The sequence below is a fragment of the Onychostoma macrolepis genome, chromosome 08, assembly GCF_012432095.1.
Source record: "Onychostoma macrolepis isolate SWU-2019 chromosome 08, ASM1243209v1, whole genome shotgun sequence".
NCBI lineage: Eukaryota > Metazoa > Chordata > Actinopteri > Cypriniformes > Cyprinidae > Onychostoma > Onychostoma macrolepis.
In genome coordinates, this window is record NC_081162.1 from 28239436 (window position 1) to 28264823 (window position 25388).

The 25388-nt window shown below is 34.5% G+C and overlaps 2 protein-coding genes across 5 annotated transcripts; both read left to right on the top strand.

Moving 5' to 3' along the window:
* The first annotated feature begins 595 nt into the window (after nucleotides 1-595).
* Nucleotides 596-16416, top strand: cdc14b (cell division cycle 14B). 4 transcript variants are annotated; one of them, XM_058784275.1, is made up of 16 exons: nucleotides 596-916; nucleotides 1958-2048; nucleotides 2572-2647; nucleotides 2786-2878; nucleotides 3050-3126; nucleotides 3270-3336; nucleotides 3418-3480; nucleotides 3811-3898; nucleotides 4642-4872; nucleotides 5240-5378; nucleotides 6003-6171; nucleotides 6335-6438; nucleotides 12732-12779; nucleotides 13591-13644; nucleotides 13748-13961; nucleotides 15334-16415. In XM_058784275.1, exons 1-16 carry the CDS (start codon nucleotides 814-816, stop codon nucleotides 15334-15336), a joined length of 1620 nt encoding a protein of 539 aa, XP_058640258.1. In that variant the 5' UTR covers nucleotides 596-813; the 3' UTR covers nucleotides 15337-16415. The 4 variants fall into 4 exon arrangements, with proteins under 4 accessions (XP_058640258.1, XP_058640261.1, XP_058640262.1 ...); XM_058784278.1 differs by lacking the exon at nucleotides 13748-13961 and adding an exon at nucleotides 15122-15187; XM_058784277.1 differs by lacking the exon at nucleotides 596-916 and adding an exon at nucleotides 1230-1776 and having other exon boundaries at nucleotides 15334-16416.
* Nucleotides 16417-17046: 630 nt separating this feature from the next.
* znf367 (zinc finger protein 367) lies at nucleotides 17047-25322 on the top strand. The gene is made up of 5 exons (XM_058784282.1): nucleotides 17047-17925; nucleotides 19561-19711; nucleotides 19789-19908; nucleotides 21358-21496; nucleotides 24163-25322. The coding sequence occupies exons 1-5, from the start codon at nucleotides 17647-17649 to the stop codon at nucleotides 24407-24409; spliced, it is 936 nt and encodes a 311-aa protein (XP_058640265.1). The 5' UTR covers nucleotides 17047-17646; the 3' UTR covers nucleotides 24410-25322.
* The last annotated feature ends 66 nt before the right edge of the window (nucleotides 25323-25388 follow it).

Here is a 25388-nt window from a genome sequence, read left to right on the forward strand (position 1 = left end):
TTTTTTTTTTTTTTTTTACATTGTGCATTGTTTAAATTATTCTCATTATCAGAATAGTATTTTTTACTGCAAAACAGTAAAAAAAAAAAGTTTTATAATAAATATTTATATAAATTAAAGACTATACAACAAATGCTGGCATCTTGTGTTAATACTTCACAATATTTGTTTTTTATATTTTATGTATTTATTTTATATATATATATATATATATATAAATTATTATTATTTTTTTTTGCATTACAGCCATTAGAATTAGTGTAAAAAAAAACAAAAAAATTTTTTTTTTTATTTTACTGCAAAACAGTACATGATCTGGATAAATTACACAACAATAATTACCACTATGCATAACTGTGCATACACATATGTATATACACCCCAAAAAAAATACTAAATCTGCATAAATTATAGACTACAAAAATTTCCATTATGCAGAAATACTTTACAATTCGAATGATATATTTTTACATTACAGTAATGTAAAGCAGATGTGTTTTAAACATGAAAACATCATGCAAAATAATCTTAAAACCAATCGTGTTTCTTAGATTCTCGATGTTTGGGATTGCGCGAGAGTCGCCGCACGGGTTAACGTTCCGCCGGTGCCCGGATGTTGTGGCGCAGTGACGTCACTCGCGAGGCTTTTAGAAACTTGCCTTCTCTACGTCACCGGCAGGACAACTGGCTCGAATATACTTTGGTCTGCAGCGCATGGATCCGTTAGAAGCCGGAGTATGCGAACTAAAGCGCAAATCCTACTTCCATCGCACGGTCGCGTCTGAAACGCCATCTTTTGGTGCGTAAGGAAGCATGAAGCGCAAAAGCGAGCGACGGAGCGAGTCGAGGAAGAGACTCTGCGCGTCTCTGAGGGACCACACGGAGTCCAAGAGCGATATTTACCTTCGTATCACAGGTAAACACACTACAGACGCGGCCAGAACGACCTTAAAGGGTTAAACCGCCATCAAGTACAGTCATACAAGTCCTGTCAGGGTTTGCTTGGCGGTTTAACATGAAACATGAGATCACATCACAAACTAAGTGCTGTTTATGTCGAGATTAGCGCTGATTATACGTCGGGTTGACTCTTATATGGCATTTTTAACTGCTAATGGTGTCTGTGTGGACACGGAACGGGTTTCTTTGTTCTGTTCGCTGGATGTAAATCACCGAAAGTGGATCAAAGCGTTCAGTCACAGCAAAATGAGATTCTATTGGCTGATCCGCGCCTCTCTCCTAGCAACGGCTTGGGCAGCGTGCCAATTAGAGTCGAACGCTGCCTGCTGTTAGATTTAAATTCTGGAGGGAGGGACTTAGTGGGATTGACGTGTCAGTGTTGCGACCGCCAGCCAATCAGGAGGCGGGAAAGGGTTTAACGTCGCGTTGGATTTAAACTGCGCTGAACTTTATTCAGACTTCAGGCGAGAGAAAGATCGCTTGTGTGGCGTTATTTTATTTACACAATTTAAACGGAGGCATAATTCTAATTATTATAATTTTTTTAAATGCAGATTTATTGCATAAAACAGGTTCGACACGTAAAAATTAGTTTTTATGTTTTTTTTTAATTTGATGCATTTTTTGAACTTGATTTCTTTATAAAGTGTCGACGGAACTTAAACGTTTTGGTTGAATGTGTAAATGTGTGTTGACTTTAGATTAGCGTGAAGTCTTTTTATTATTAAGCTAACTTAAACCAAGATTAAATAATGCTCCGGAACAACGTTACAATAGAAACGTGCGATCTGTCAAACTGCATAGAGTTCATTAAAGGTGAGTCTCATATTTCTGTTTTCTTCTTAATAGTGCACATGATTTGTTGTCTCGCGGTTTGTCTGAGAACTCACTTCCGGTACGCGGATTCAAATTCATACGTGTTTACATTCACAGACCGCGTGAAATCTGTAAGATTTGTGAGAGATTACCGTATAGTTTGCTTTCTTGTGTTTTGCAGATCAGCTGTATTTTGCTATTCTTCATCAGAAGGTGAAGAGCACACCTGACAGACACTGTTTCTGCATCGATGAAGAGCTTTCCTATGAGAAGTAAGAGTGTAATTGTGCATTACTTCTGAAATACTGTCAAATGGCTCATGATTGGGGACATTATAATACACTAAACACTATAAAGTATCATATTTGATGCATGAAAGGCCTCTAAATGGTCAACATCAATGTTCATCCCTCAATCATCATTGGATTGCATTGCAGTATATGCATACTAAGACACATTATTAGAGATATAGAGTGGCATTTATATCATTTTATGTAAGTAAATGCTATACTGTTATAAGGTTTACATTACGAGCAACAGAATTTCATCGTATATAGATAGCATTTGCACCAAATTGAATTAAACTGAGCCTTTTTTTCTCTGTATTCACACTATATCAGATTATATGAGCCATAAACACAAAATATTATAAAACACACATGCACACTTTTTAAAATATTGTCTAAAAATGAAGTGTTTCCTTCTCCATAGGACAGTCTGTTAAATATGCATGTTTTTATGGATCGTACCAGACCTTTATCAATGACCTCTTCGATTTTTTTTATATTTGAACAGCTTCTATGCGGACTTTGGCCCGCTCAATCTGGCCATGTTTTATCGCTTCTGTTGCAAACTCAACAAAAAGCTGAAGGTAATGATGCTTCATTACACTGTTTTAATAAATGCAGTCTTTGCATGCTATGTTTTTGTTTTATTTAAATGTTTGCTTTTGTATGCAAGATTTGTTTAAGTGTGGTGTTTTTAAATTTGTGCTCTTCTAATTCAACAGTCTTGTGCTCTTGCAAAGAAAACAATTGTGTTTTATACCTGTGGTGACCGAAAGAAACAAGCCAATGCTGCGTATTTGATCGGCTCTTTTGCTGTAAGTTTTCCGGTGCAGCTTTTTTAGCCTAAAGACTTAGCTTTCATGAAAGTGCATGGAATGCTCAAATATATTTCTATTGGTTTTGCATGTATATGCATGAACTTTGCATCTAGTTCTTCTAGATTTTTAGGTGTGGAAAGAGTCACGCTTGTTTGCCCTCTTTTGTAGGTGATGCATCTACAGAAAACACCAGAAGAAGCATACAGCCTTCTGGTCTCTCAAAATGCGTCTTATCTTCCTTTTCGGTAATTGAAATTTATCCCCTTTGTTATTTAAAAACATGCATTTTTATGAGACTTTGACCTGTTTAAATCGGAAGCAATCTCCAGAAGCAATCCTTTGATCAATTTGTAGATTTCTGTTCTTAATTTTTCATCGCGTTCAACAGAGATGCATCTTTTGGAACTTGCATGTACAATCTGAATATCCTTGACTGTCTGCTGGCCGTTCACAAGGTAATCCAGAGTCTTTCTGAAGCTTCATCAGGCGTGTTTTCCGGTCCGTTATTCCTGCTGATCGCATGTCGTGTGTTTCAGGCTCTGCAGTTCGGCTGGCTGGATTTCTCAAAGTTTAATGTGGAGGAATATGAACATTATGAGGTGAGTTTTCCCTGATGTAGAATGCTAAAGCTTAAAGGCCCGGTTTCACAGATGGGGCTTAGCTTAAGCCAGGACTAGGCCTTAGTTAAATTAAGATATTTAAGCAGCTTTAATAAAAATGTCTTAGAAGAAAACTTTATAGGTGTGCATCTTGAGACAGAACAACGGCACTGGCATATTTTAAGATATGTCGGAGCAAGATATTTTCAGTTGAGACGGCTCAAACATGCATTTTAGTCTGGGACTAGCCTTAAGCCTTGTCTGTGAAACCAGGGGAAAGAGTTTAGCCACGCACTGACGGTCTCGATGATGCTTTAATATCTTTTCCAGCGGGCAGAAAATGGAGATTTCAACTGGATAATTCCAGGGAAGTTTTTGGCTTTCAGCGGCCCTCATCCAAAGAGCAAAATTGAGAATGGTGCATATGGTTTGGCTTTCTTTTACCATGTTTTACTGTAGTAACACTAACTGCATTGTGCTATTGTGTCAGATTTTATTATGTTATAAATGTAGATATGAATTAAATGTATTAAAGGAGTAATGGAATGTAATTACAGTATTTTTGTGATTTAAGCTATAGCATGTGTGCATTTAGCCAATACTAAATGTTTTTAGACATACAAAAACCATTTAGTTACATTTTTACCATGGTATTGAGGTGTGATGCATGTGTGGTTTTAACTGTGTTTATGATGATTTAAATGTATTGCTACTATGGATTAATTATAAAAAAAAAAAAAAAAGAATAATCAACTATTTTAATCTGCATCCTAACTCAAGCTGCTACTACTATCAAATGTGCATTTCTAAGAGACAAAAAATATTATCAGGTAGCACAAACCTGTTTCTTGATTTGAAACAATATTTCATGCAGAAACTAAAATAAAAAAATATTTTTCTATTATATTTATTTTTAGGGAAATTAATGGTCTGGTTTCACTTTCACTTACTTTCACTTTGGAGCAAAAATCTGGCTTTAAACTTTGACATAAATTTGACATTTATCGTGATAATTATCGATATCGACTGATATGAGAGAATTTTTTTTTTTTTTTTTTGGCCATATTGCAGCCCTAGCTTTGACTTTAGTCTGAGATGAGAGCTAGAATTATGTACAAATTTATATACTTTTTTTTTTTCCTTTTTTTTTTTTTCCTTCAGGATACCCTCTTCATGCCCCTGAAGCGTATTTCCCCTACTTCAGGAAGCACAACATCACCACCATCATCCGGCTCAACAAGAAAATGTACGACGCCAAGCGTTTCACAGACATGGGCTTCAAGCACCACGACCTGTTCTTTGTAGACGGCAGTACGCCCAACGACGCCATCGTCACCAAGTTCCTGAACATCTGCGAGAATGATGACGGAGGCATTGCTGTCCACTGCAAAGGTTCGGGGGTTTTCAAGCCTAAAATAGTCACGTGAGATATTGCTAAACTATATCATATGATATAAATATCCAAGGCTAATTTAATATCTTGAATTTTAGGCTTATATAACTGCATTCTAATAGGCTTCATCATGCAATCAGTCATCATGCATCATCAGAAAATGCGTTAAATGCATTAATTATTACAGCACGTTAAATTGTCAGCTGTACTTTAAAGCCATTCTGCATAAATCCCCTTATTGCATTAATTTTATCGCATGATTCAGCAAGTCCGCCTCAGTTCATCAGTGGATATGAGTCTTCCAAGTTCAGTTTTCCAGTGTCATGAAGTAGAGATGTTAACAGGTCAAACCACCGTGTGTTTCAGCCGGTCTGGGCCGGACAGGGACTCTGATTGGCTGTTATATGATGAAACACTTCAGACTGACTGCAGCTGAAGCCATCGCCTGGATCAGGATCTGCAGACCCGGTTCGATCATCGGACCTCAGCAGAACTTCATCGATGAGTGAGTCCTCCACACACACTTTTGTGTAATTTTGAGAATCCTGTTTCTTTAGAGAAAAGTGTTATCTTTCCTATTTTTACTCAAAATGGGGTGTTTTGAGCATTACGGAGTAATGTAATGACTGCTTAATTCATACTGGAAGCCAGAGGGCGCTCTTGCGCAGAAACTCCACACATGCATCGCAGAATTAAATCCCTAATATGGACAAAGGTATCCAGTTATCGCTGAATAAAACGCAGATAGAGAAAGTATATTTATAATGCAATTTACCACTGTATGTATTTCTATCATTCTGTAATATAAAACCACGTCTGGTCACAAAAATAAGTTAATTCAAACACTCGACTATGTTAAGTTAATTTGGAGAAAAAGCATGTCAATAAATTATATCTTTGTTGGACAACAGGCTCATGCACATGCAAAACTGTATTGCGCACACATGCTACCTTTTTTTTTTTTTTTTTTTTTTTTTGTGCACTGTACAGCCCTGATCAAACCAGTTCCAGATTATAGAAGGATCTCCTCATTCTAATTCAAATAAGATATCGCCCATTCCTAATCTGAATGGGATTTTCTGCTTTTTAGAAGTCCTAACACTAATTAATACATGCATTAATGTAACAGAAAGCAGGCGAGTCTGTGGGAAGAAGGTGATTTGTACCGGCAAAAAATAAATGAGCAGGAAAACGGCTCAAGCAAAGCAGCAGTGGCTGGAATCCTGTCTGGAGTGGAAGATATTTCCATTAATGGTACAAACAAGAACATTTCACAGAGGAAAACAGCCTCTGAAACGGTGAGTAAATCTATTTATTCTGGAACATCCCAGTTTGTGTGTCATAACAGCATAAAGTTAATGCACTTTGCTGAATTATATGGCCAAGAACTTCCCACTTAGATGCAAAACACATGTTTTTGTTTTTGCGATTGTTAACCAGGTTGTGTTTTTCATTGGTTAGCACACTGAGGAAGAGGAAGAGGAGTGCGGAGGACTCACACAAGGCGACAAACTTAGAGCTCTGAAGAGTAAGAGGCAGTCCAGAGCATCCACGGGTTCAATATCGTAAGTTTTTCTCCGTTACGTCACTCTTCTGTCCATCCATATACATGTAGCCATCGAGGCCTGACGGTACGAGTCCACTAGTGTGGAAGAAATCTGCTCCTGACCCTTCATTACGGTCTGTGATTGATTTCAATACACAGTTAATAAAGTCATATTTTTATCAGGATTTCAGAATTATATTTATTTTTACAATGACTTCAGAAAAATGCTTATTTGCCTATATTTCACGATCCGAAGTTTAAATGGTAATTTATTCGATTTTTGTGATCTTTGGTTTTTGCAAACTGCGTTTGAAATCTGAATTCAAGATAATGTAGCAAATTAACCCAATTTTAAGCCTGACATGAAACGGTTTATTGAACCTTTGGAAAAATCTGAAAATATAGTCTGATATAGTGAGAATATGGAAGGGGGAAAAAAACAGCTCAATTTTATTCAGACTCAAACTGAGCAAAAATATGAATTTGCTGCAGATGCTGATATTCATATAATGAAATTCTGATGCTTGTGATGTAAATCAATTAGATCTTTATAGCAGTGCAGCAGATACTGACATAAAGTGATCTAAATGTCACTCTGTATCTCCAATAATGTGACTTAGTAAGATGAGACAAACATATAATGCAATCCAATGCTAATTGAGAGATGAAGAAATAAACGCTCCTCAGAAGATCCTGATGATCAGATTTGAGACGCACTGATTTTTCTAGAAAATGATTGATGGAGAATCAAGTAAAGCTGAGCTGCTTCAGTCCAGAAAGTGTTCATCTGAAAATATGACTGCAGTTATTCTGACGTTTACTTGAGAAAAAGAGACTCTTTACATTTAAAAAAAAAAAAAAAAAAGTCTAAACTATCAATCAGATGACAGAAGTATGGATTAGATTGTATGCAACAGCAAAATTTAGGGTTTTTGTTTTGTTTTTCAATCATTTAGAGGCCTAGTAGCTCATTTAGTAGCTTTATAAGGTTAAGAACTAAATCCGCCAGCATTTAAAATAAACATTACAATCTGCACACCAGTGGACGTGTACCGTACGGAGAGAGTAGCGTGTTAGACACTCATCCAGTCGGATCACATGCATATGTAGTGGTTTTCTCGTGATGATGGATGTTTAAGTGTGTGCATGACATGTTAGACTAATTGCATGAGTTAAAAACATCAGTCTTCCTGTTAGTGATTGTGCCGGCGAGACCAGAGACTCCAAAAGCCTTTTATCACACGGCAGGCGAATGGTAGTAAAGTGCTGCAGTTTGCTGGGCTCGCTGTGGCCCGACTGTTGTGTGCCGTTGAAATGGTAGCAGAATGACAGGGCTTGAGAGACACCCGTCAGGTAAGTCCTGTGACGCCATCATGTGCGAATATGCGGCTGCTGCAGGGCTTCATTTCATCTGGTGCCTTTTATTTTCAACATTTAGACTCATTCTGCTTCCCCGTTCGCTGAGAATCAGCGTTTTCAAAGCCAAGACTCTTTTTGGAAAGTGCATAGTAGGGGTGGGCAATAAGGCAAAAAAAATCACGATTATAATATCACGATTTTTATTTATTTGTTTTTTGAAATATCACGATTTTATCACAATTCTTTGTCATGTTGGTTCTACTATTTTGTCTGAGCATTACAGCCAAACTAAGTTATAAAGACAAAGCCTTTCAAGGTAACAAAAATATTTTAAAAAGAATGGCGGATGTTTAGGCCAAAGTGGGCGAAGATAAAAAATCTTAGTCGTTATTTTATATTTCATATTAAAAAATGAGAACAAAACATACATTACAAACACACAAAATATACAAATAAAACAAACAGTGTTTTATTTTCAGGTACAATAGGTGTATTTAGCAGGAGCATTCAAGAAATTGAATCAACAAATATAAAAATAAAACACTATATAGATTGATTCCTATTAAAACAACTGTATTAACGTTTTTAGTCAAGAGTAGTGAGTGATATTATTATTTTTATTTTTTTTTGTGTTTTATTAACATTAATAAACACCAGCAAGGCTTTAAAGCTCATGCAAATAATGTACTTTTGTGATTGCGAATAAGTGCAGTGTCCCGTGAGAGTAACTCTACTGCTGAGTTAACACTGAATCTGCGTGGCGTTGTACAGTATATAGAGACATGTGCACCAGAACTGCAGCTGATAGAATATGCACTAGTGCACGATACTACGATATTTCTTCAAAAGCAGATCATGGAGACATTTTTATCGTCAACAATCAAAAATCGTCATATGGCACACCCCTAGTGCATAGATTCAAACTCCTCACCTTTCGGTGACAACTCAATTTTTTGAGATCAAAATAGGTCACCTATGAGATTTGCATAGATCCAATGAGAGTGTTTTTATGGGGGGGGGGGGTATTTGTGTAGTATTTTCTTTACTCTTTACTTAAAATATTACCCTTTTTAGACATCATTTTTTATGTATTTGAGGTCTTAGATGTGGGAAAGAGAGAGAGGGCAAACATTTTGCATTTTAGGTCAGCATTGCCGTCTAATCAGCCAATATTGTCTTAAATAGCCTGCATAGCACTTCATCTTTGGGATTTTGACCAAATATATTCAATCTTGATTTTTATAAAATGTTGCAACACAATTTTTTTGTTGTTGTTGTGAAAAATTACAGTTTTGGACCTATAATGTAATTTTTTTTTTTTATAAATACCTTAAAGTAACTACAAATGAGCTTGTAAAGCAAATATCTTCAAAATAAATTCCTTGTGGCGCATGCCCTCAATCCACGAAATGTTCTCACCTTTTTTCCTCCTCACCTGTTTGCATCCCTGAAAGTGTGTTTATGGGGTCACGGCAAAAGTCTCACCATAACTGTGTTTTTCCAGTTAGATGCATGTAGAAATCTACCTTCACATATCATTTCAGCCCTTTTTGTCTAACAAACATGCATGACCTTCTCAAAGTAGATGTTCTAACGAAGCATTTCACAAAGTCTTTGCTTTGCATGATGTTGTTGGATGATGTTTGTGCTTGATATGTCATGCATGAAGTGTATTAACTGCTTTGTGTTGTTGTAACACACTGTAGTCATTTTGCTTTGATCGTCTTTTTCATTTGCACTGCATACTGGATCTGATCTCGAGACGGCGAATAGAGATTCAATTTACAATTGGAAACCGTTTCTATCTAGTAGGCTTACGCTTTGTAATATTAAAGTGCCTATAAAGAGCATTTACTCCCTTTTTTGCACTACTGCAGCACAGTCATGATCGAAAAACCTAAAAAAGGTCCTTAAACCCTTATGATGCATTCAAGTCTGATTTGACCTGGGGAGGAATGCGGTTTTTAATAAGGAATGACACTTTCATAAAATACGCATTTATGTATTTTTTCAGATTTTTACTATTATTTTGTATGAGATATAACCTTTTAAAATAAAATAGTTGCACATTTCATGTTCGGGTCATTTTGACCAGGGTATGTGTGGAGTACCATTAGGTGTCAAAAATAGTTTCATTAAAATTATTTATGATGTTATATTAGTGTCAAAAAAGTTTTGTAAAATATATTTAGCCTTTACCTAATATCTCCAACACTTTTGGGACTGAATTTTGTTAAGCATGAATATATACCTCTATTGACGAACCATATGATTGCAGCATGAAAAACTGATCACTTTTTTTCATCTGGAAGTAAAATGAATTTATTTTGTTTGAAAACAAAGTTTGAATAATTTGTTGTTTTGATATTTCGTTTGAAATGTTTCAAAAAAATTTTTTTGAGCAATCATGAGTTTTAAATTGAAAAGATTTAATTAAATTCCATTCTTTGCAGTGCGGTTAATACTAGTAATTCTCAGATTATCTGTTTTTATAAATGTCATACAATATTTACATAACTTAATGCACTTTAATTGTGTGGAAGTAGTGCTGAAGTCCAATTAAATACATACTTAGTATATTTGATTGTGCTGAAGTGGAACTATTGTAAGTATACTTTAGGTACACTTTAAATATTTAGCATTTAAAGGGCGATATTATACAATTGACATTAAAATACATTTTAGGCTTACTAATAAGAAATGTGCATTGTGCACAAGTAATACTCCAAATAAAGTTTAATTAAAATTTTATATAGTTATCTGTCAGTAAATGTTAATAGATTTGAACTATACTTAGTAAAAAAGTAATATATTTAAAATACATTTTATTTCATAAAATGTTACCATGTTAAATGCATGGCAACATTCACTCATTAATGAAAAATTGCTGAACAAATACAATGGTTTTAGTTGGGAAAATATTAATTGTGAAATGGTACACAGATTTTGAATGCATTATGAGGGTTAAAACGTCCTGATTCCTGCTGTGATCTCAGTGTGAACAGGCAGAAGTGGAGTGAATGCGGATTTACACGCGCTACAGATCCATCCGGTGTGCGGTGGGAAAAGACGAGTCTCCTGTCTTCCTTCCTTGTTGTTTTTGTTCTGAATTTCGCCCCTGTGTCTAGACGGCCGCTAGCCATGCTGCTCTCTGCTCTCTGTAGCGTTGTCTTCTGCTGGATGTTGTTTGGCTTCCCTTCCATCCATTACTGTATAGACGGGGTGGGATTGTAAATGCTTTCTCCCGTCACTCTTAGCCCGTCTCTGGACTGGAACGCTGTAAGTGTCTCGACGGATCATCCTTTACAAATATCACAGGCTTCCTGACAACCGTCATCTGAGATCAAGCTTCGTTTGATTCGTTTATGACCATTTCAGGAAAGATGCGCTCGATTTACAGCATGATGTTAATTACCACAAAAAATAATTGACCCATAGTTCTCATGATTCCAATAATAGAAAACTTGAAATTTCTGCTTTTAAACCCTTAAAGTGCAAGGCCACATTTACTTCTGCTTTTGTTAAAGCACTTGAATAATTCTTCAGTTTAATGTACTTACAGATGAACTAGATAGATTTTAGCAAATTTATAAGTAATCTTACATGCATCATGCAGAATTTACTAGCGGCATTTTATATTATAGTTTTTGTTTAAATGTTATATTTTTATGTATCTATTGTAAGTTTATATTTATACATACACACTTTAAATTTATATATATATTTTATTCTCACACTTTTTTTTTTCTTCCAGTTTATAAATATATTTATTTATATTGGCTTTGGGTTTTTTTGTTACTTGTTAGTTATTTTGAGGTCTAGTTTTCATTATTTTAGTTTTGGCATTTAGAATTAATTTCAATTTTAGTACATAAAGTTAAACTAAAAAGAGAAATGTTTTAGAAACTATCTGAAATAGGTTTTATGTTTTAATATTTAGCTTTTTCATTTATTTCAAGTAAGTGTTTGGGATTTGTTTTTCTTTTTTCTTTTTTTTTTCTTTTTTCTTTTTTTTTTAGTTAATTATATATTTGGTAACACAATATTCCATTTGTAAACATTAGTTAACATGAACCAACTTCTAAAGCATTTATTAATCTTAATGTTAATTTCAGCTTTTACTAATACACTTAAAATCCCACTTTAGTCTGTTAACATATATATGTTTGTTAATTTTTGCATTTAAATTTTGTCTTAAAGTAATCGGCGTTTGAGTGAATTATTTCCTGCGGTAATGAACATTATGACTCGCATGCTGCTGTTAATCGATCTTAACGTGTATTAAACCCAGAATATCCTTTAACTTCACAGGAGGAGTGTTACTGTGCTCCTTTGAGATCAGATTCATTTGTGAAAGTTTGGATGTGTTGAGTTTTACCAGGGTACACGTCATGTGGCTTGATTTGTCAGTCTTTGCTGTCTGTCGGTGCATTAACTGCATTTTGCTCAAGCACTTGTGAAAATGTTGTGTATGTCATGCATTGATAATTGTATTTTGCTCTCCTTATCTGTCCTTACTTTATAACACTGCACACAATCCAATCATTAATTCAGTAAACGTATGAACAGTATCTCACACGTTGCGTAACTGGATGATTTTTGATGTGTGTACATGTGTTTGCTGTCAGAGGATGATGATCTGGATGATCAAGGTTTTTCTCTCTCCATCCAATCGTCTTATAAAGTTTTTCTGCTTCGTGTCGCTGATTTGAGGCTTTAAAGGATGACTTTGAATCGGATGCTATGCGTGTGAACAGACGTGATTGTAATATCATGTGTAACGGGAGGGATGTCGAATCATTCTGCGGCTTCTCTCTCTGCATGCGTGACGCTCGGTCTGTGCATCAGAGACTCCAACGCATCTAATGCATCGAATGTCTGTCCTTTTTTTTTTTTTTTTTTTGTCCTTTTGCATGTTTTCATCTCGCTGAACTTTTTTTTCCTTGTCTGCAGGTTAGAAGAAAATACAATTCACTCCAAATCAACATCAAGGTCATTAAGGTAACTTTTTTTTTTTTTTTTTTTTAATTCATAAAGGTATTTTATTTTTTTTAAGATTTTTTTTTCATGCACTTATTTTATGTATATGAATGCATTTTATCATATTTTGTATATTTTTCATATAAAATATTTGGTAACACTTTACAATAAAGTGTCATTTGTTAACATTAGTTAATGTATTAACTAACATGAACAAACAATGCATGTATTACACTATTTATTAATCTTTGTTAATGTTAGTTAATGAAAATGCAGTTGTTCGTTGTTTATTCATGTTAGTTCACAGTGTATTAACTAATGTTAACAAACACAACTTATGATTTTAATAATGCATTAGTAAATGCTGAAATTAACATTAACTAAGATTAATAAATGCTGTAGAAGTATTGTTCATTCTTAGTTCGTTTACTAATGATGTTAACTAATTAACCTTATTGTAAAGTGTTACCAAATATTTCTTATTTGTGTGTGCATGTATATGTACTGTGTGTTTGTATATAGTAATCATATTTCATTATCATACATGTTGATTTTATATATTATTATTTTAGCATAAATTTTTATTTTTCAAAAATAATTTATAATTTTATTTTAAAATTTATTTGATTTTATGTACAATTTATTAGTTATTTTATTTTTATGAATCTATTTCATATTTTTCATTAATACTTTTTTTTTTTTTGATATATATATATAAAGTAATGATTATCATTATTTAGTTGTATTTTTTTATTGTTTAACAATTATTCATGCAATTACGTGTGCAGGATTGTAAATCCATCATATAATCTGTAAAATATCTTCCATATAGCTCAGATAAAAGGAAAAGGACTCGGGCTTCTCTTGGATCCATCAGGGCCACTAGGTAGGTATTTCACTGAGTTTTTAAGCCTTTTGCATTTAAATCAGTAAAAGCGACTTGAGCAAGTCTGACGTTCATATTCACAGTTGACGTTTTCCTTTCACAGCCCTTTACATTCAAGGCTCGCTAAATCTTTAGGCAGCTTGCACGTAACGGCCTGTGAAAAGGATCACGTGTTTTCTGACGTTAGCGCTGGCTCAGTGGCCAACTGTAATTTCATCAAGCAGTCGAACTTAAAGCACTTAAGCCACGCGGCCCAGAGATCCTCCTCTGCCGTATCACTGCAGCTCTATGGCCACAGTCTGAGTTCCTTCAGCTCAGTAAGTGTAAAGCGGCCCTCGTGATCCGGGCTCTTACGCCCAAACCGTCCCATCTTCAGCTTTCCTGCATGACTCTGACGGGCAGAGCGGGCGTCTCTCGTCTTTGCTTGCACACTGTCCTCTGCTGATGGATGATTCATGTTAAACGACTCTTACAAAATCCCAATCGCTCTCGGTCTGTGAGCATGACTCTGAGCCGTTTACACCTGGTTGTGACGTGCGTCTCGTATGCATCAGATTTGTGTGTGAATATATTTAGGATTTAAAAGTTGCATGCCAATGTAAAGTTTAAAATCCTAGTTTCAGCATATAATTACCATTTTTATGTTCACCAAAGCTGGATTCATTTTAATCAAAAATATAGAAAAATTTGTAAATATTATTAGAATTTAAAATCAATGTTTTCTATGTGAATGTGTTAAACTGTAATTTATTTCTGTGATGCACAGCTGAATTTTCAGCATCATTACTGCAGTCTTCAGTGTCACATGATCTTCAGAAATCATTCTAATATGCTGATTTACTGCTCAACAAACATTTCTGATTATTATCAATATTGAAAACAGTTGTGCTGCTCAATATTTCTGTGGAAATTGTTATACATTTTATTTTTCAGGATTCTTTCATGAATAGAAAGTTCAAAAGAATAGCATTTATTTGAAATGGAAGTCTTTTGTAACATAAATGTCACTTTTGATCAATTTAATGCTTTCTTGAGGAGTAACAGCTCTTCTGAAAGGCAGTTTATCACACAAATATGAAGCAGCAGCACTGTTTTCAACATTGATGATAATCAGAAATGCTTCTTGAGCAGCATATTAGAATGATTTCTGAAGATCATGTGACACTGAAGACTGCAGTAATGATGCTGAAAATTCAGCTGCGCATCACAGAAATAAATTACAGTTTAACAGATATTCACATAGAAAACAGCTGTTTTAAATTCTAATAATATTTCACATTTTTACTGTATTTTTAATCAAATAAATGCAGCCTCGGTGAGCAGAAGAAACTTCTTACAAAAACAGAGACGTGTGAATACCAGCTGTGAACGTGCCTTTATTCTGAAACAGTAACAGGATCAGAGATTAGTTTCATCTTACTCAGTAGTTTTAACGGTTTTTATCTTTTCACCGCCTTGCCAACCTTACCTGTAATAGACGATCTCTGTCCAGAAGAAGGAAAGTGCTTCACACAATGCCATCGGTGCGCTTTCAGAGACCATGGTATCAGATTTCCTCCTTTAACTTCTTTCTGCTTTGTAATTATAAAGCGTTTCTCAGCATCTGTCTGAGTTTAGAGCATGTGCATGAGTGCTGCTCGTCGTTCTGCACGTATGGGTTCGGTCTGTAATGTATTTGTTGTTTTACAGTAACTCCATCTCCAAAGCTCGAGCTCCTGTCCTCCGCTGAAACCCGCCGTGGATCCAGTAAAGACCAACATCGCTGCACTGATATCCCTCGAGTTTTACTTCTTCATGGTTTTGTCTAAGTGATCTACTATAAACTATACTCAAACTGTGTTTACTGAGAAATCAGCAGATGTTAACCATTTTTATTTGATCAAGAGAAAGCAATGAGTTTATTTTTAAATCAGAGAGCTTTAAGCATATGTGAAATTTGACTTTTTATGCCATTTGTAAATATCATGAGTGTCAGAAGCTGCCTTTACCATTACGCGTTGTTACTAAATCTGTAATGTTGCTTTTTTTTCCTTTTTTTTTTTAATACTGTATCGAGTACTTTATTAATACTTACAGAAATGTGACAGACTGTAAATAACCGAATGTGAATCATACTGTGCTAATCATGACTGAAAGCTGTATATAGGCTGGAGTTTGATTAGACTGAAAGGACTGTGTGTTTGTTTTGTTTTTTTACTGTAATTACAGCATACCTTTATTTTGGTGACCCAATTTAAATCATGATTATTTCACATGTAAAATATATATATATATATATATACATATATATATGATAGGAAAGGATTTGAGTCATGCCTTTTAATAAATCCTTTCTGCTATTGCAAATGTAGTTGTTGAATAAACATCATTATATATTTCTGTTTACTCGCACTTAGAAAGAAAATAATCATTTAACTAAAATATATAGACAACAACTAGTAAAGAAACCCATAGCATGTGAACGACTAAAAAATTATAAACAAAATTAGTAAAATTAAAATGAAAAACTCATTCAAAATATTAATAAAAACGAATAGAATTTCAAAAATAAGTAAATATAATTGTTCAGGTTATGCACAGATCTAATTTATTTGACTAGAAATTGCTTTATGACTGCAATCTCCAAAATTGCTTAAATTCTTATCCAGCAAACAAACAAATGTAAAAGTTACTTTAGGGTTGTGGGACGCTTGTTTATTGTTTAAAAATAGTTTAAAATTGTATAATAAAGTTGATCTGTGAAATGAATATTGGGTGGGACTCGATGTCTGTGGTGTTTGCAGCTCTTACAGAGAATAAGCATCCATTTCTCCAAAAAAAAAAAAAAGAATAGCAATTCTGTAACAAACACCAAAAATGGGTTTAATGTTTAACTGTTTTATCCTTTATTTCCTGAATAAAGAATCATCCATAAATGGCTCACGTTAAAAATTAAACAAAATTAAATTCTTTAAAACAGACACGAGTGTTTGAAAGTTCTATTTTGAACTCAAGGTCCTGAAAGAAATGCAGCAGATGTTACTGTTTCACGCGGGAGGCTTTTATCTTTAAAATAATTAAAGGGTTTTCATGCTTCACGTTTGCTGTATAGAGACAGCTGCTAAAACACAATGAAACAAAAGGCGGTTTGATTACGTAACTTTCGCGCCACCGTCACCGCCCGCCTTTCCCTTTAAATCGATGTAAATGTAAACATTATGCGCGGGAGACGTTAAACTGGCGAACCCGCCCGTACAGCACGGTTGCCAGGTTTTCACAAACCCCGCCCAATTGCTACTCAAAACTAGACCAGTAGCGTTTCGAGGGTAAAAAAAAAATAATAATAATAATAATAAAAATCGCGTTCCGGAGGGTAAAAATAAAATACACGTTTTTTGGCGGGGTAAAATTCGCATTTTAGGGGCTAAATATCACGTTATTGGGGTCGCTTAAACCCGCGGCAGCAACAGTGTTAAAGTCATAGATATTTATACGGTTAAAGTAGCCCAATTCCGCGGGAAAACCGCAGACTTGGCAACACTGCAGTACAGCATACAACGAGTCATGTGATTGGACAACCGTTGCGTCCGTCAGAAAGAGCGCGCTCTGCCATATTTAAAAAGTGTCGCGGCGTTAAGGCACAGTTCGCGATCTGTGATTGGCTGCGCGAAGGTCACGGCGTCTGCCATTGGTTCGTTCTCGGGGCACGGCGTCACCGCCGTAACGTTCTCTTCGCTGATTGGCTGGCCGTCGAGCTCGGGCGCGATTTCCCACGCGGGAAACTACCAAGTGAGTTCCGATCACTGTATCAACTTTTGCCAGTGAGATTGCAGGACAAGAACGGAATCAAAGGCGCCGGGCGCTGGAACAGCGATACATGTAACATTGGGAATGACTGTCTTTATAATACAGCGACTAACGGCGGCACGTTAACGGCGGGATATTCCTCCAACTGCACTTATTTACACTTCTAGATATTTTAACAACGGTTTTAAGCTTCATTTTATCTGAACGTTGTTTGCGATGGCTGACAGCAAACATCAAGTGATATTTTGTAACGACTCGCCGAAAAGAGTTCTGGTGTCCGTGATCAAAACGACTCCGATCAAACCGAAAGCGGCGGAGTCTCTGATGCCCACCAGCCCCGGATTCAGTGATTTCATGGTTTATCCGTGGCGCTGGGGTGAAAACGCGCACAACGTGACTCTGAGCCCGGGATCTGGCAGCGGAACCGCCTCGCCGACCAGAAACAGCAGCTCTCCCGCCGAATCAGATATCAACAACTGCCCTGAGCACCTTAAGGTGAGAGTCAAACTAAATCGCTATACTGTACTAGTAAAACATACTGTACTACTATATGACACAAGTGCACTATTATATTTTTATTAGCACGTATTATTGCTAAGCGAAGTGATTTTGAGGTTCGGTTTAGCGCGTTTATAATCGTTACATTAACACGCCATCTGTAAAAGGCGCGCTTTGAACGGGATTTAAATTCGCCTCCATTGTGCGGCAGCTGGAAGTTACGTGTGACGTCAGACGTGCGCGCCAAAACGTTAGCGATTATGTTTCTAGAAAACTCCACTTGCCTCAAAATGTCTGTTAACACAATGACACGTCGTTCATATTTACAAGGAACCTTGACTGTAAAACGGATTTTGTTAGTGTGCTGCTTAAAATGAAACGTTTTTACTCAAAACGTACATTAATAGACATTTTTTGTAAAGTTTATTTTTTATTTTTTATCAAGTAACGTTATCAGTTTGAAAGATTGCATGTAATTATTTTTGGTTAATATTGGTAAATTATTGTATACTAGTCATTGAAGTGTTATTATTAATACTGTTTTTTTTTTAAGTTTTATTTGAGTTTGCCATGAATATGGCGTGAAATTATAAATAAATCTATAATATTTACGTAATTATGACATGTCACTATCCATGTGACGTAGAATTAGATATTATTGCATTAAAATATTAATAACAATGTGTGGTGTTAGTTTTAGTATGCGGTAATACTTTAAGTAGTTAGTTACGCGTTACATAATAATAATTAATTATGCATAATTACATGCAAGTAACACTAATCCTTAACTTAATATTACTCGGTACGTAAATGTATAATTACACTGTAACAAGAACACTCTTAAATAAATAAAGTGTAACCATAAATATGTGGTGTTATTTTAATATGCTGTTATTATGTAATTATAATGTGTTATATTTGTTTATTACATATGGCACTTTAAGTATAACATTGAATCATTATTTATATTTAATATGTTCCACTGTTTTGTATTAATAAAATTAACTTTTATGCAGTGTTTCTTTGTCAAAGTACGTTTTGATGTGTTTTCAGTATTATTTCGTTTTATTTAATTATTTTGTATATCAATGTATTTTTTACATTTTGTAAAATGCTTTGAGATGCAACTTTTAATGGCGCTTTAAAGTTAACTATTATTATTTTCTTGCAATAAGTAAAGCCAATATTATACAATACAGATTTCAAATCAGCTTCACGATATCAAACAAGAAAATAACAGTATTAATGTTGCAAAATGCATCAATAATGAAAACAAACAGCGTAAAGCAAGCTTTTAAAAAGACAGTAGTGCCGTTATTAAGATCAGTTCAGTGTGGCTGTATTTATATGTGACCCTGGACCACAAAACCAGTCATAAGGGTCCACTTTTCAAAATTGAGATTTATACATAATCTGAAAGCCGAATAAATAAGCTTGTTTGTTAAGATAATATAATATTTGGCTGAGATGCAACTATTTGAAAATCTGGAATCTGAGGGTGCAAAAAAAAATCAAAATATTGAGAAAATCGCCTTTTAAAGTTGTCCAAATGAAGTTCTTAGCAATGCATATTACTCATCAAAAATGAAGTTTTGATATATATATGTGTATATTTCTGCTGTCTTATTTCAGGACGGCATTCGGCGTGGACGCCCGCGGGCAGACACCGTCCGAGAGCTGATCAACGAGGGCGAGAACTCCACCAGCCGCATCCGCTGCAACATCTGCAATCGCGTCTTTCCTCGCGAGAAGTCGCTACAGGCGCACAAACGCACGCACACAGGTCAGCGCCGCCACAGTGAGCCGTATTAGTGTTCAGATATCAGAACGAGAGCGCTAACGTTCCTCTTCCCGTCTCAGGTGAAAGACCGTACCCGTGTGACTATCCGGACTGCGGGAAAGCGTTCGTCCAGAGCGGACAGCTGAAGACCCATCAGCGCCTCCACACCGGAGAAAAACCCTTCGTCTGTTCGGAGAAAGGTGAGCGTTAGCATAGACGTGCAATCGACAAACTTTTAACTTTGTGCATTTGTATTCATGTCATTTTTCCTGCATGCTGCATGTAAAATGAGTGTTACCTTGGCTTTAGTTGAAAAAATGTGATTCCCAATGCACACAAACTTCCCAGAGTGCCCTGCTGGTTACAGTGTTTACTTTCTTTTTGTTTATATATTTTTAAATATTTCTTTGTGAAAAATACTGTAATAGAATTATAGAATCAGGAAGTTGTCATCTAAAGGATAAGTGTGTTTATTTTACACATTTATTTTTAATAAAATTATTTCAAGTTTCTCAAATTAATTAAAACTTTTTAAAAATTATATATATATTTTTTTATTTGTTTTAATTAAACATTAATTTAATTAAAAAATTAATTATTTAAAATATATATATATATACACCTATAATGATAACGTGATTTTTCACATTTTATTGATTAATTTCGAATGTAATGTTTTGCCACGATTTTATTTTTTATAAACCGATGAATTCTGATAAATGTCTTTATTGTTCATCAGTTTAAAAAAAGTTGCTCTGAAAGTGATTTGAACAATATCGTTCATTTCTGTTGTTCTCGTTATAGTTGTGATGTGGACTGTTCTTTTACATTTAGAACAACTTTAAAACTATATATATTTTATCATTATAGTTATTGTCCTTTTTGTGAGCGGCCCTTAACAACATGGTTATTCCACTTGGTGTCATTCTAAATATATAAATCTACATTTTTCTGCTTAAATGTGTTAAATAAGTGTTCATTTTATGCATCGGTTTTATTGTGTTTTATATTTCACCGTTATGTGTCATCCACACTTGTCACTCAAAATATATATATATGTGTATATAATGTGTATGTGTATATATATATTATGTGTTGACCACTAGTTTACATCTCTAGTTGTACTAGTTTCTCCAATTGTTAGTTTCAGGATCATTAAAATTAAAAGTAATTTTTTTTTTTTTTTTAATAAAAGTAATATATAAATTTTAGTGCTGTCAAAGATTAATCCCGATTAATCTCATCCAAAATAAAAGTTTTTGTTTACATAATGTGTGTATTTATATGCATGTATATATTCAAGAAAAATGTTGTTTATATATTAAATCTGTTTATATATAATATACATGTATATATTTTCAAAATATACTGTATGTGTGGGCATTTTATATATGCATAATAAATATGCACAGTACACGCATTATGTAAACAAAAACTTATTTTGGACGTGATTAATTGTTTGACAGCACTAATAAATTTCAACATTTCTCATTTTTGTTTAGTTTAACTTGAAGTACTATACGGTCATTTAAAAGCTAACAAAAATGACAAAAAAAACTATAAACACTATAATAGTATATAATTGATGCTCAATAATTGGTTGGTTGATGTGTGTTTCAAAGCTTTGTTTTTGTCCTCGTGTGTTTCAGGTTGCAGCAGCAGATTCACGCACGCTAACCGTCACTGTCCCAAACACCCGTACGCCCGGCTGAAGCGCGAGGAGCCCACGGGTGGCCCCGGGAAATCCCAAGGAGCCGACAACCAGGCTGTGGCCGAATGGCTGGCGAAGTGAGTAAAACATAAACACACACTCAAAGGGCTGTCAAAAAAAAAAAAATTCCGAACATTCGACGGTGTTTTTTTCCCAGACATGAAAATGTCCAAATGATGTGTCATTAGTAACCCTTTGAAATAATCAATTTTTTTTTTTTTGTAAATGTGTATGTGAAATTGTGTTTTATGGTCGGTCACAACCGGTGGGATAATGCGTGTCCTGAATCAACATATTTCTGCAGTCAAAAAATTTTTTTTTTGTGACCCTGGAGCACAAAATCAGTCATAAAGGTAAATTTTTCAAAATTGGGATTTATAAATCATCCATAAATAATCTTTCCATTGATGTATGGTTTGGACAATATTTGGCTGAGATGCAACTATTTGAAAATATGGAATCTGAGGGTGCAAAATATATATATATATATTGAGAAAATCGCCATTTAAATGAAATTCTTAGCAATGCATATTACTAATCAGAAATGAAGTTTTGATATATTTACAGTTGGAAACTTACTAAATATCTTCAAGGAACATGATCTTTACTTAATATCCTAATGATTTTTGGCATGAAAGAAAAATGTATAATTTTGATCCATACAATGTATTGTTGGTTATTGCTGCAAATATAGCTGTTAAGCTATTTGATCACATTCTATGGTTACTATAAAAACCCTTATACAACACTGAGATAAAAGATACAACCATCAACGTATTTCAAAATTGTTACTTTTTTGTAACATACATCATCACATTGTTATATTAGTCATACCCGTATTACAACATTAATACTGTAACTTATTTGTAACATTTGAACTTTTAATTTAGTGCAACATTTTAGTGCGACTTTCACTAACAACTGCGACTGGATTTATATGTAAACCTAAACTCACTGTTATCCAGCGGTCACTATTGTGACCATCAGCATGTTTACTCCTTCTGTGACCACACTCAACAAAACTGAATATATGTGATATATTAATACTAGACATCTTAAAGATAATGTGTACCAAAAACATACATATGTTACTTATACATATAAATATTAACATATTTTACTAGCCTTTTGTTTTGGAGCTTTGATGCAGTCCTCATCATCTCAAGGTGCAAACAGTAAATAAACTGCTCTGGTCATGTGACAATTTGCACTAATCATGTGAAACTGCACATATTTAATTGATAAACGTGCATTAGTAATATTTTGCTCGATGTGGCCTCAGGAGAGAAGCCAAAAGTTTTTCTTAACCATAACTGAAATTATGCATATTAAATTTGAATATAATTTGAATATTGCTAATATTTAAGTACAAAATTTGAATTTAGTTTTTCAGTTTTTAGTAAAGCGGCAGATTGTTTCCTGTTAATTAAAAGAGGGCTGAAGAAACACATCACCCACACTCATTTACATGTGTGACCAATATCATGAATCACAGTATGAGTATTGTGTTATGATTCTGTTGTGTGTCATGATCATATTCTGTTACATAATCATGTAGTATTTATTTTCTTATAATCCAGTGAATGAAATACTTGCATATAATAAAAGCACAAATAAAATTTGCTTCATCTCATTTGATTTTCTCTTTTTATCTGGAACTTGAATATTGTCCAGCCCAGTGTTAATTTAGTATCACTAAGATACTATTATAGCTTATATTGATAATTTCAGTTGATTTTATTTTTGATTCTTTAATTTAATTTTAAAGTAATTCTATATAGATTTCGATTTTTTTTATTGAAAAAAAATACATTTTATTTGAGTTCTATAATTATATTAGTACATCAAGTGAGAGGAGAGATGTTTCTTTGGCAACAAGATGATTTTTTTTTTTTGTAAAATATAAAAAAGTTATTTACTTGTGTTTAAGTAATGTGTTTTTGTCACTTTCAAGTTTTTGTTTTAAAAATTTGTATAGTTTATGTACCCAGAAAATGTTTTGATAATTTTATTTCCATTTCAGTTATTTTATAGTTTAACTAAAACAAAATAACTTAACAGGGTTTTGTTTGTTTGTTTTTAGAATTTATTATTTATTTTTTTATTTTTTTTAAGGTTTTGGAAATAATTTTATTTCAGTTTAGTTTATATAGTTTAGCTTTTTTTATATTTTATTTTAGTACGAACAGAATTTTGTTTCTTTTTAGTAACTGTTTTGCCTTTTATGTATGCATGTGAGTGTATATATATATATGTTTATTTTTCAATAATTATTTCTTTCACTTTTAGTTATTTAACACATCTAGTTAACCTAAATGAGAAATGTTTCCTTGGAAGTGTTTTATGTTTTGTTGTTGTTTTTTAGTGCTGGGCAACAATTAACCGCATTCAAAATAAAAGTTTTTGTTTATATAATATGTGCGTGTTTACTGTGTCTATTTATTATGTGTGTGTATATATATAAAGACACAGTATATATTTTGAAAATATTTACATATATTCATATAACTTATATTATATACATTTAATATATAAGCAAATATGTACATGCATGTTTGTATTTATATAATACATATACACAGTACGCACACACACACACAGTATATAAACAAAAACCTTTATTTTGGATGCGATTAATCGAGTTACCCAGCACTATATTTTATTTATCATTTCATGGTTTTAGTTTTGCATTAATGAGCGTGAATGTCCATCCGAGTGACCGTGCTTGTGTTTGTGTGGTCAGATACTGGCAGATGAGGGAGCAGCGGACGCCCGCGCCGACTAAAGCAAAGACTCTGAGTAAGACCACTATAGAGGATCAAGAGCAGCAGGATCCTCTGGACTTCCTTCCGTCCGACGAAGGTGAAGAAGAGGAGCAGGAGGAAGAGAAGAGCGGCGGTGGAACGGCGCGGCGGCGTCTTCAAGAGCAGCGCGAGCGTCTTCACGGCGCACTGGCGCTCATCGAGCTGGCTAACAATCTCTCCGCCTGAGAAACGCCAGCGACTTTGAAACCCGCCTGGGTTTATATAAGCTACAAGCACCTTATTTTGCTTCCTGTTGTACCTTTAGGCTGCTATGATGGTAGTGATATCATTATATGAAGAATGTCGTCGTTTTCTCAGCTTGTTAAGGAGATGATGAGACGTCTTGTGTTTGTTTCGTTGTGCACTTTTGTGGAAAGAGCATTTGTTTCTCGGGTTTGCGTGCGAGATGTGATTTCGGATGAGTGTGTGTGTGTGTGTGTGTGTTTTGAAACAGGGTGCGGTGACTGACCTGCTAAAGATGAAGACTTACTGACGGCAGATTGCATAGCGCTTTTATACATTAATCTGGTTTGCTTCGTACGCTGTCGTCCATCACATTGGTCATGTTAAATCATGTATTTATTCTGTATTTAAAGCCACCGGCTCAGGCTTTGCAATAACGTCGATACAACTAACCAGCTTTAAGATGCTGCATTGGTACACGCTTATAAACTAGTGTATAGAGTTGATGGGTAAACCGAAGAAGCACTTATGATATTAATCTACGACTGCCTCCACATTTCCAAAGATCAAAATGAGATTCTGGATCTAAAAATCACTTCGGTGTCTTCGATCCGTAACACTAAGTTTTTCTGTTCACGTGCTTCATTCGTTCGGATTAAATGATTTCATGGATTCGTTTGGAAACTGGAAGGTGTTTGTCATTGGAAATTCATTTTATAACTTAAATAATATATTCCCCCCAGAATCCTTCAGAAAGCCGTGCACGAACTGATCCCGTCACGACGACAGAATGTAATCGAGCGTTTTATTCTGAGTTGTTCTGTTCGCTGTGCTCTTAAGGACTTTGTAAATGTTGAAAGGGCTTTTCCTGATTAGTGTTAGCACTTCAAGTCTTCATTAAACCATATAAATCCGTTCTGGTTGTTGCATTTGTGTTTATTTAAATGAACTACACTGAAGTAACGTGAAACTGAGCAGCGAT